Raw genomic sequence first — 12,750 nt, forward strand, 5'->3', positions numbered from 1 at the left:
CCAGAGAATTTTTTCAAGAGATCTTCATATTCTTTTAATTTATTCTCAAGTTTATCAATAATGTCAAATAGCATAGTATTCTCATATTTCAAAGAGTCAATCAAAGCATGTGATTTAGACAACTGAACAATCAAAGACTCTTTTTCTTGCTTCACCTTTTTGCTTCACCTTTTTGAGCTCTTTTGGAGAAATAAGTTTATCAAATTTTGCAAAAACTTTAGAGAGCTCAATATCATGATTTTCTTCAGATAACTGAGAGAAATCCATGATAAAAGGTGTAATTAAAAAAATAGAAGTCACAAAGAGATGAGGATCACACTCAGGAAATAAATCCTTACAACGGAGTGTGCCTGCTCTGATACCAATTGAAAATTGAAATTGACTTCTAAAAATAAAGTGTGTACACAAGTGTCAACAAAAATTAAGCACATCGAAAAATAAAAGACACAGATTTTTGTTGACGAAGTGGAAACTCAATCAAGAGAAAAACCACTCCAGGGCAGCCAAACCCAGGAATTCCACTATTCAGAAGATAAAGCTATATACAAGATAGCAACACTCACATTAACCCGATGCAGTGGTCGTACCTTGTTCTCTGACGTGTAATCCAACACGAACGCTTCCCAACCAGGTCTCCTACCTGAAGGGGTCTTCAATGGAATCCTTTACCTTAGGGCCAACCCCTAAGATAGACTTCAGATGTAGTGCAGCACACTTGTAACAGCTTCAGAGAGATCTTGAACTTCTCTGAGCTCTTGTGGAATTCAATAGGTTGAGGTGCAGAATGGGCGACTGCAGTAATATGTACGAACGCTGTCCGAACGGTGAACCTGGGCCGTCCGGACAGACAACAGTGCAACAGGATTTTTCGAAAATTTTGCTGAAAATCTTTCCTGTTTAAGAGCCGCGTTTGGACGGTGAGACACTGACGTCTGGACGGTCACATGTCCGCTGCAAGTAACTTCCATCTAAGGCTTTTGCGCGTCCGGACCAAGGGGGATGAACGCCTGGACGGCTGAACTTCAACACGCAATTTCCATATCTGCTATGCGCGTGTCCGGACCATGAGAGGCAGACGTCCGGACAGTTGAAGTCGAATCGGCAATTTTCATCTTAGATGCACGCGCGTCCGGACCAAGGCTGACTGACGTCCTGACGGTGATATTTGAATTGCGATTCTTGCCTCAAGAAGACTCGCGTCCGGACGGGAACCCACATCATCCGGACGGTGTATCAATCTTCCCTTATTCTGAACTTGGAAAGAATCTGAAGCTGATCGATCACTGATGGACATCCGGACGGGCTGCTAAGATGTCTAGACGGAGGCAAGCTGGAGCAGAAGCTTCTCGATACAGTGTAGGGTCCGGTCGGAAAAAATACGTCGTCCGGACAGATGATGTTGGTCTGTGAAGCCAGACGGGATGTCACGTCATCCGGACGGATTAAGCAGTGGACAGATGAGCATCCGGACGGGATGACACGTCGTCTGGACAGCTGACAGGGAATCTGAAATCTTCTATCTTTTTCGCAGTGCAGAGTCTTCTGAAAATGCTCTAACAAGTGGAATCCCTGTTTACAGCATCTTTACACATAAGTGATTTTGTCCAAACACAGAATGAGGCCAAAATACTAACAATATGCTTTAAGAAAAGTCTAGTTTTCATTTACAATCTCATGCAAAAATATTTTCATCTACTTCTATGATCAGTTTACTTATCTCGAATGCTTAGATCCAAACCACGACAAACTGAAAAATCAAACTTCCTATTCCAGAAATTCAAATTCTAATATTTGCCAAACACTAATTATAGACCCTAAAGACACTTAGAAACCTAAAACACACTTCTAAAACCCCAAATTAGGCTTTCGGGGAACTCAGAATCGATCCTAAGGTTTATGAGATCAATCTTGGCTGTCTTAGATTGATCCTGAGGGGCATAGGGATCGATCCTACTACGCTAGGATCGATCCTGCCATAGCAGTCATGATTAATCCAAAGAAAAATGGTTGTGTGACTATGGATCTTCAATCAAAATGGAAAGAGAGTAGAAGAATGAAATTGGAGAGAAGAGGTCAAAATTAGACCTAATTCGTCTTCTTGGTTTTGCCAAAATGGAGAAATCGGAGTCTTCTTCGTTCAAAATCGGAGAGTGTCCAAAAAATGGAGAGTTGTTCATAAGTCATGGGATTCAAAACTTGGTTTCTTTGTTGTCGGGTGTTTGTTTGATCTTTTTACAAGGTGGTTCTGAAATGCATTCAATTTGGTGTCAGGAAAACACGTCTCCAGTCTACAATGCTAGATTTCATGGGATTCAACATATCAATATTTTTTTTTATTGCTTCAGTGATGTGACTTCCTAACATAGCAGTGCCACATCATTGCCTCGCCAGGATTGCATGTAAGCTTTTCTTTTTAAATGTCTTTGTACCCCTAGCAATTTTCTTTGATTTATGAAATGTGACATCCCAAATCGCTTGGGTATGGAAATGAGAATCTGCTTATATGTATATTAATTTACACCATTTTCGAAACAACGCGTTTTCAAGCCATGATGGCCGTGAACCTATCAAAACTCCGTAGTTAAGTATGCTTCTACGAAAATAGTACCGGTAAGGGTGCCTCCTAGGATGTCTAAGAAAGCCATCTTCAATCTGTAAAAGAGTAATCAATTTTATTATTATTATTATTATTGTTGTTATTTTGGTTTTGTAGTTAAAAGACATGGTGTGGTAAACCCTGAAGAACAACGTAATTCAAATAAAATAAAAATTCCCATAAGTACAATTATTGATGCAGAAATGTTCCACTTTGCATTCCCTTTGTTCTAAGCAAATACTTGGATGGAAAAACTTTAATGAAAACTGAAAATAAAAACTAGTCGAGCATCCATTTGGTTTATATCTTGTGCCTGTGGATTTATTTAGATTATGCATATGGACGTTCAGTTTCAAATAAGGCATTTATTATTGAGAAAAGAGTTACAAGAACTCAAAAGACTAGAATTACAAGCACAAATACTGAAACCTTAATTATCTGTTTCTCTTTCTTTGTTTTCATCATTTTCCTAAATTATGTGTTCTAACATGATACATATCAGAGATTTTTTTGGGCTAACGCGAGAATTGATTCCAAATGGTCCTGTGGAATTTTCTATTTCTTCTGCCATCGCAGAAACATAAATTAGTGTTGCATCCCTGCCAATATTGCATTTTTGCAAAACCTCATTATTCTTGAAAACAGAAATGTCCAAAGAGAATTGGCCCAAATCCGGCCATAATAGCTGAGATTGGTCAAAAAAGTAGCCGATGTTCACGTTCTGGCCATAGTAGCCGATACCAGCCAGAGTTGTAGGAGTCTAAATTCCGGTCATAGCAGCCGACGTTGCAATTTAGGTCATAGTAGCCATTTTTATTTTTTTTTTATTTTATTTTCCAATCCTTTGATGTTTAAGATCAAGCCTGAACGTACATGATCTACCGTTAGGTTTGTGGCGGTGTACTGAGACAAGAGTTACAAGAACTTAAGAAACAAAAAGTAGACAAATGCCGAAACCTTTTAATTCTCTGTCTCTTTCTTTGTTCTCAACTCTTTCCTAAAATAATTATATATGTGTTCTTACATTTATTAGAGAGCTTCAATTGTGTCTAATTCATTTGGTGTACCGCATAAATGGAATTATACGATATCTTAAGTCTTCACAAATGGTCTCAAAACCTACAATATTCCTGTGGCTTAGGAACAGCGCTGTAGTGCGCGCATGCAACGCATTTAATTAGGTCGTGAGGGCGTTGGGCAACGCATTGAAGCCCAGATCAAACGGGCTAAGATGTCGTTATTGAGTGATAACAATTAAGTACACTTTCACGCCAGATATATTAATAGTTTAGACTTCTAGTGGCGCATAAATAATGCTTAATTTTGCAAGTCAAATTTACTATCAAATCAATTAACGAAGCCCAACATCTTTTAATAATTAAATTGAACATTATTCCTTTTGCATTGTAAGTGTTTGGTCATTATAAATTGTTAAATCACCTTTGAATGCTCTCTCCCACCTTTATATATATGGATAGGCATTTGATTATGAACTTTAAGTACTATTCGATCGCTATGAAGGAATCAGTAAGCATTTGATATATATAATGTTGTTACTTGTTGGACTTTTTCTTTTTCTTTTTTCTTTATGAGCTTGTTAGACTTTTACTTGTACTTGAGGTTTGCCAGTTCATACGTCTGTTGGATGTCCATGTTTTTTATGCAAGTCAATGGAGGTTGCTATGAGGAGTAAGGTACTTACACCATATACAAAATGAAAAATGTTATAGCTTATTCTAGTGTTATTTTGGGGTTATTCTATGCCAATATGGCACTCTGTTTTTAATAAAAAATATATATATATAAAAAAAAACTATAGCCTGATTTCTCTTTTCTGTTTTTATAGTCATATCAACATAAAAGGATTCCCAGAAAGATACTATAATGAGCTCTAGTATTCTTCTACCAAAAATACACTTTAATCTTTAATTAATTAGTCTTCCAAACTACCGCTACTTTTACACTTAAACTACCCAATTTCAAAAAGTAACACTTGATTGTTTTTCAAACTACTAGTCTCTTACAAAAAAAAGTTGGCTTTATTACCATATGGTGTGAAAATAAATGGAAAACTTGTTAGGTACGTGCGCGTCACCTGACTTATTTTGTGTTTTTTTTTTCTCTAAAATACCCTTAAAATAATAAAAAATTGAATACTAATTTTTAGTTTATGTTTTCCTAAAAAGAATTGTTTTGTCACATCAAAATGTAAAAAGGGACTAGCTAAACCACCTTAGTTCAAACTGTGGTAAATGGTAATGGTGGTTTGGGCACCCTCAAAATGAAAAGTTGGGGTGGCTGAACATACCCTTTGCTCCTGTATATAATAGATAAGAGTGTGACGGAAGCATCCCTCCTCCCATTTTTGTTTCCTAGGGAATTTTAGGAAGGAAAACACTAAATGACTAATTAAGTGTGGCACAAGTGATCAATTTTTTTTTTGGTATATCCACTTTAACTATTTGGGCTAACTAATGGTGTTTTTTTGCTAATAATTAATTGGTAGATGGGAGAGGATGAATGTGACAGTTGATAGTTCAAAGGAAAATGTTTAAAAGAGTGCATGATAGTTACGTTGTGGGGATTAAGTAATTGATCCTAAAGAAAAATAAAAATAAAAGTTTTTGGTACGATCACTACAATTTGATGAGCTGCCAGGTGGCAAGATAAGCCTTCTACTAACGAGGACAATTGACTTGCTCAAGAAAAAAGAAAAAAAATTAATAATATATAATAATATTTTGATTGCGTTGGTAAAATGTTCTGTTTACAAACGGTACTATACTTTTACAGTATAAATTAAAGCATACCATGGCGGAAAACATGTCCGCAACTTTGTTCCAATAGAGAAAAGGAAGCTTAGATGGCGACGGGGTTCAAACATTTCATCTTCGAATTGCTCGCTGGTTTGGCTCTTCTACTGGTGGTTCATGGCCAGGACCAATCAGGTATTATCATCATCTAAATCTTTGAATTTGATTAGTTTGGTTTTGGTTTAGCGAATATATATATAGCTAAGGATTATTCTGTCTTATAATTATCTGGATGTCCCTGCAGGCTTCATTAGCATATCTTGTGGGTTACCAGCGAATTCTAGCTTCACGCAGGTTTTAACAGGCATAATTTACACTTCAGATGCGGTCTTCATAGACACAGGCACAAGTACGAGCATATCACCTGATTTGAAAGCTAGCTTTCAACGATACGTATGGAATCTCCGAAGCTTTCCTCAAGGAAACCGCAACTGTTACAGCATAAACGTCACAAGAGGCACTAAATATTTGATCCGAGCAGAATTCTTGCATGGGAATTATGATGGAAAAGGTAATTTACCAGAATTCGATTTGTATCTTGGACCAAATATCTGGGAGACAGTCAGAGTGGATAATTCATCGATTTCTATCGTCAAGGAGCTCATACATGTCCCGTCTCGAAACTATTTACATCTCTGTCTCGTAAACACGGGCCTTGGGACACCATTTATATCATCAATAGAGTTAAGGCCATTGTTAAATACCACCTATGTCACTGAATCTGGATCATTGGCACTCTTTTGGCGGGTAGATGTTGGTTCAAATGAAGGATACAGGTGAGTCATTTGCATTACTAAAAACAATAAATTATTTTCAGTATTGGTTGTGATGTAAATTATTTTAGTAGATCTCAGCTTAATTATACAGAATATTTAGGTATCCATACGATGTTCATGATCGCTATTGGGCGTCCTATAACTACTTTTTGTGGACAACTTTAAGCACCAATCTTACCGTTTACTCCCAAAGGCACAGTGATTACCAACCACCATCTGTTGTCATGAGTACTGCCGTCACACCTTCAAATGGTAGCGCTCCCTTGGCGTTCTATTGGACCTCAGATGCTGCAACTACCGAATATTATGTCTACCTGCACTTTGCTGAAGTTGTAAAGCTCGAAGCCAACCAGTCCAGATCATTCAACCTTACCCTCAATGGGAAGTACTGGTATGGACCCCTTGTTCCCGATTACTTATCTACAACCACTCTGTATAGCCCATCGGCCATAACTGGATCAAAGAGATATGAATTTTCAATCTTCAAAACTGAAACTTCAACACTTCCACCCCTCATCAATGCGATTGAGATACACTCAGTGAAATATCTCTTGCAATCAGAAACAGACCAAGGAGATGGTACGTTGTTCCACACACACATATATATGCTTAATTTTCACTATATGTCCAAGTTCGCATATATTTGACTGACTGCGATCATTGGGATCGATACTTATGAAATTTTAGTTGATGCCATCGCAAAAATCAAGTCGACGTATGGAATAAAGAGAATTTGGCAAGGAGATCCGTGTGCCCCTGAAGGATACTCGTGGGATGGTCTAAATTGTAGCTTTGATGCTAATACTTCTCCTAGAATCACATCCTTGTAAGTCTATGCCTACGTATAACCTTTATGACTTAATTTCCAACTTATCTTAGCTTGACTCTTAATTTAAGTTATTGTTAAACTTAAATTACTCAGGAACTTGTCCTCCAGTGGACTAATTGGACAGATATCTGCCGGCATATCAAACCTCGTAATGTTGCAATATTTGTAAGTATCCACAATTTACTTGATTATTTAGATCATTTACAAACATGATGATGATTAATTGCCAAAGTACACATTTTCTATCCCCAATTAATATTAAATATAAGTGATTCGCTCATTTCAAGGATCTATCTAACAATAACTTAACTGGATCGGTGCCTGATTTTCTGTCTCAATTACAATACTTGAGGGTTTTGTAAGTTACTTTTTATTTTAAGACTCATACTACAAATGTCATTGTTAAAGAAATGGAAAAAAAAATGTTCATTCTACATTTGCATGCAGAAACTTAGAACGAAACCAGCTGTCTGGTTCAGTTCCAACTCAACTAATTGCAAGATCAAACAATGGTTCGTTATCACTAAGGTATGATTTTTGTCAAAGACCATAAACATGCACCTTACTATTTATCAACTTTCTGCAAAAAATTTCTTAACTCCAAGTTTCATAAAATGAAAAATTTGTCTACTGTCTGCAAAAAAACCTAAAGCATATATGGGTTATAATATCTACTAATGATACAACAAAAAATTATTTTGACTTTCAATTGCATGCCTTTTTTTTATTTTTTTATTTTTATCATCGCTAGTGTGGGTGACAATCCAAATCTATGTGGATCTGGTTCGTGCAAAACGAAGAAGAACAGTACCGTTGTTCCAATAGTTGCATCACTTGGGGGATTGTTGATCCTCTCTATGATTGTTGCTGCTATCTTGTTTGGACTTAAAAGGAGGAGAAAACAACAAGGTAATTAAGACTAAATTAAAGGTGAAAATTTTTAGTATATTCATATTGACATTAATTAACAAAGAAAAAAATCTCCTTAGATATGAGCTTAATTATCACGCTCATGATGATCATCTTTGCAGTTACAATGGTAGAGACTGAATCCAATATTCAAAATCCATCATTGGAATCAATACAACGACAATTTACATATTCTGAACTCCAAAAAATTACAAACAACTTTGAAAGTATTCTAGGTAAGGGTGGATTTGGAAAAGTTTACCGTGGCAATATCGATGGCATTCAGGTAGCAGTAAAGATGCTCTCTCACTCATCAATTCAAGGGTTTCAGCAATTTCAATCAGAGGCACGTAACTGTAACTCATAAAAGCTCATATATATATATATATATATATATATATATATATATATATATATATATATATATATATATATATATATATAAAACACGCGTATTTATTAAAATTAAGGTGATCATTTATAATTGCAGGTTAAACTTCTTATGAGGGTTCATCATAGAAACATAACTACTCTTGTTGGGTATTGCTATGAAGGAACTTACATGGGGCTCATTTATGAGTACATGGCCAATGGAGACTTAGAACAACATCTTTCAGGTTTGGGCGTAATTGAAATATTAAGCAAAAAGTAATTCAGATTTCAATTTATTAGATCTTATCCTTAGCTCCTTAGAGAAGAAATTTTTTATAATTAATTTTAGAATTAGAAAATTTTTCTTACATTGATCAATTCTACATGATCAACATTAATTTAATTTGAATAAAAAAAACAGATCAAGGTTTACGCATTTTATTAACGGATGTAGGTGAGAAGGCAAAAATCTTGAGTTGGGAAGATAGACTCCGAATAGCGACTGATGCAGCACAAGGTTAGCAATGAGTTGATTTGCATGATTACATCATTCTTTTTTTTTTTTTAATCCTTTCTACAAATGATGTGGTTATGAATTTGTAGGATTGGAGTATATGCACCATGGTTGCAAGCCGCCTATAATTCACAGGGATGTGAAGTGCACAAACATCTTGTTAAATGAAAATTTTCATGCCAAACTAGCTGATTTTGGGCTGTCCAAATTTTTCCCCACCGATGGCGGCACTCATGTGTCGACCCGTGTTGCTGGAACCCCTGGGTATCTGGACCCCGAGTGAGCATTTCTATTATTATTTTGCTTGCTTATGATCATTTTCAATATTCATTTTCTTTGCCAATAAAGACGAAATGAACTTGATCTTTGAAATCAATGGAGTAACATACTTCGTCATCAACAACTTTGCCACAAATATGAAAAAATAATATGCTTTGACTTGCAGGTACTACATATCAAATTGGTTAACTGAGAAAAGTGATGTTTATAGCTTTGGAGTTGTTCTTTTAGAGATAATCACAAGTCGACCAGCAATAGAAAAATCCCAAGAAAGGACTCACGTAAGTCAATGGGTGAATTTCTTGCTTGAGAAAGGGGATATAATTAATATTGTTGATCCAAAGTTGCGTGGAAATTTCAACATAAACTCTGCTTGGAAATTTGTTGAATTAGCAATGGCTTGTGTGTCTCCTACTTGTGCTGAAAGGCCAACAATGAGGGAGGTCGTGGCGGAACTAAATGAGTGTTTAGCAACTGAATTAGCTCGCACAAAGAAGGGCCATGAATCACAGGATTCAAATGAGATTATGAACATGAATCTTACTATTCAACTCAGTCCTTTAGCACGTTAAATCGTTGTCTAATTTTGAAATCTGTATTTTGGATCTTGAACATTTTTTTTCTTTGTATATATAACTTTTTGTCAATGCGTATTGTACTTCAATGAATCATCCATGATGGTTCTAATGGACTATTTGTTTGTAATATTTACTAAATTTATAATCATTGTTGATCCAATGATCCGTCTTTTTGAAAAAAATAATAGAAAAGGCAAAGAAAGAAATGATAATTTCACTTTTCTCTCACAAACTACATATTGCATATCCCTCTTAAAATATGTATTATAGTAAGAGGATATGCAATATGTATTATAGTTAAGATTTAAGTAAAACAAGATCATTGTATGCTTAGATGAATACATAATGGTGTGTTTGGCAACCGAGTGGAATAATTATTCCACTCGGGTTTTTTCTAAAACCCGCCCACCCGTCCGAATACCCGAGTTTGACCCGAATTCCATTTGAATTCTAAGCTGACATTTTGAGTAATGGCTGGGACCCACGCGCAGGACAAGCTGTCTCCTAAAAAGCGCGTGGGTCTCACATATAAATAATAAAATAATACAAATTTAAATAAAAAAAAATTTCAAAGAAATTAATTAAAAAAACAAGGGGTGGCCACGCGGCCACCCCCGACCCTTGGGGGTGGCCGCGCGGTCACCCCTGACCCTTGGGGGTGGCCGCGCGGCCTCCCCCGACCACTGGGGGTGGCTGCGCGGCCTCCCCCGGCCACTGGGGGTGGTTGCCAACCGGCAGCCACCCCTGCATCATTTTATTTTATTTTATTTTTATTTTTTTAAAAAAAAAATTATTTATTTATTTTTTAATTAAATAATCAATATATAATAAATTATTATTATTTAAATTATTATTTTACACAACTTTTCAAAATACCAATCATTATACACAACTTTTTAAACTTCCAATCATTTTTACCATTAAAATATAATATTTTTCAATTTCAAAATTCAACATCCAAACACAATTTTTTACTTCGATATTTGTAAATAGAATTAAAATTCAATTCTAATTCTCAAAATTCAATACCCAAACGAACCATTAGAATGACTCTACTGTCTTCCATTTTCAGATTTATTGTTCTTTTTGAGTTACGATTACAATGTTTTTTGAAGGATACTGTGTACACTGTACATTTTCTATTCAACATAATTTCTACATTAAAAAAAAAAGAAAGGAAGAAGAAGAAGAAGAAGAAATTTCTAAAATAGAATAATAACCACAATAATAATGATACCAAAGTTGACACAGTACATATCAAGAACAAAGAAAATAAAGATAAATCTCACACTAATTCAAAGTCACACAAAAATAATGAAGAAAATAGGTTGAACCGGAGTCTCATCACATAAGAGAATATGAGTCACACCTGAAAAGAAAACATGCATATGCTTATTCATCAATCATATTGTCCAACTGTAGCTCGAAAGAACATTTAAATAGACTCACTAATTAACAGAAATCCTCACCCTAATTTGACCGACTTTGGGTTATAGCTTATTATTGGATTACAAAATAACATTAACTCCTAAAATATAAGATTCACTACTAGCAGCTTAATTAACTAATTATTAAAACCTAAATAAATCTAAAGACCTAATATTTTTTTCTCATCCCTCATTAGGAAGTATAAGGAATCAAAAAAGATACATGAAAAAGAAATGGATATAAGATCAGAAAGTCCCACTCCTACAGTTCGAACCAAATGCAAGATGTCCTTTAGAGTGAAGAGGCCACTCAAAGGGGGAAAACAAACTAAGAGGTGCTCACCTCCAACGTTCTGTCTAGTGGTGGTGGTGAGAGCGAATTTTTGAGAGAGAGAGAGGGAGAGAACGAAACTTGAGAAAGAACAGCCAAACCATATCTGATTTTGGAGCTTCAACATTTTGAACAGCAAGGGAAGAAAGTCGTGCATGTCGTATTGTTGCTGCTGGGGTTAGCTCCAAAGAGACAATAATTGTGTGGTTATTAGCCAAAATGGAGAGAGAGTGGGAGAATGAAACTGGGGACCAGAGAAGGCCAAAATCAGACTTGATTCTTCTTCTTGGTTTTGCCAAAATGGAGAAATATAATCAACGTCTTCTTCGTTAGAGAGATGCGAAAAATGGAATTGTTCATAAGTTATGCGATTCAAAATTAATTTCCTTTCTTTGTTCTCGGGCGTTTGTTTCATTTTTCTTTTCAAGATGGTTTAGAAATGCAGTCACTTTGGTGTCAGGCAAACTAGCTAGTATCAAGTCTGCAACACCAGATTTCATGGGACTCAAGTACTGTGTCAACGTATTATTATTTTTTGAGAGCCTCTTCTGTTGGTCACGGCAGAAAATCAGGGTTTTATGCCCGCAATAAAAGATTGACACATCAATTTGGAATAAGAAAAGCAAGTGTCGGCAAAACACTTAATCTAACCCCCTTTTTTCACTATTTTAGTCTTTAAAATAAAATAAAAAAAAACAGGGAAAAAAAAATCCTAGCCACCACCCACCTCAGATGCCGCCACCACCACCGGTTCCGCTGCTTTGCCACTGTTAAGTTCAACTCCTCTCTCTCTCTCTCTCATGGTGTGGGTCTCGATCTCTATGGTTTCAGCCAATTTCTAGATCGACGGCCACCTCTAGATCATCTCTGATTTTTAGATCAACTCTGATTTTTAGATCAACAACCACTTCAATGGTTGCCAGCGACGTCTGGCCATTAAAGGTGGTTTTAGTGGTTGCCGGCAGTTGTTGTGGTGGATTTTGGCGAGTTTTGGCAGATTTGTGGTGTTTAATTTTTTTATTTTATTTATTTATTTATTTATTTATTTATTTTTTGTCCCTGGTGGCATCTATAGTGATTCCCATCATTGTTGCAACCGAAACCAGTGCTCACCAACACTATTTGTGGCATGGGTGCTTTTCGTTTGCCCTTCGTAGGTTGAAGTTGGTGAAGTAGGTGAGTTTTGAGTTCCCACGCGATGACCTTTTTGTGGTGATTGTGGCAACGTTTGCATGTATGCAACGAAATCTGTTTTCTGTGGTTTTAATTGTTTCCGACAGCTGTTGTTGACTTTTCTAGATGGATTCTGAGTTTTGATATTATTTT

General features: G+C 36.0%; 1 protein-coding gene across 2 annotated transcripts; it reads left to right on the plus strand.

The window, feature by feature from the left end:
• The first annotated feature begins 5,391 nt into the window (after positions 1-5,391).
• LOC133864213 (LRR receptor-like serine/threonine-protein kinase IOS1) lies at positions 5,392-9,826 on the plus strand. Of its 2 annotated transcripts, none has more exons than XM_062300487.1 (13): positions 5,392-5,544; positions 5,654-6,185; positions 6,277-6,764; positions 6,873-7,011; positions 7,108-7,179; positions 7,301-7,372; positions 7,462-7,542; positions 7,766-7,923; positions 8,046-8,269; positions 8,414-8,540; positions 8,750-8,812; positions 8,899-9,088; positions 9,255-9,826. In XM_062300487.1, the coding sequence occupies exons 1-13, from the start codon at positions 5,460-5,462 to the stop codon at positions 9,658-9,660; spliced, it is 2,637 nt and encodes an 878-aa protein (XP_062156471.1). In that variant the 5' UTR covers positions 5,392-5,459; the 3' UTR covers positions 9,661-9,826. The 2 variants fall into 2 exon arrangements, with proteins under 2 accessions (XP_062156471.1, XP_062156473.1); XM_062300489.1 differs by having other exon boundaries at positions 6,286-6,764.
• The last annotated feature ends 2,924 nt before the right edge of the window (positions 9,827-12,750 follow it).

Source organism: Alnus glutinosa, chromosome 3 (assembly GCF_958979055.1).
Source record: "Alnus glutinosa chromosome 3, dhAlnGlut1.1, whole genome shotgun sequence".
In the NCBI taxonomy this organism is placed as follows: Eukaryota; Viridiplantae; Streptophyta; class Magnoliopsida; order Fagales; family Betulaceae; genus Alnus; species Alnus glutinosa.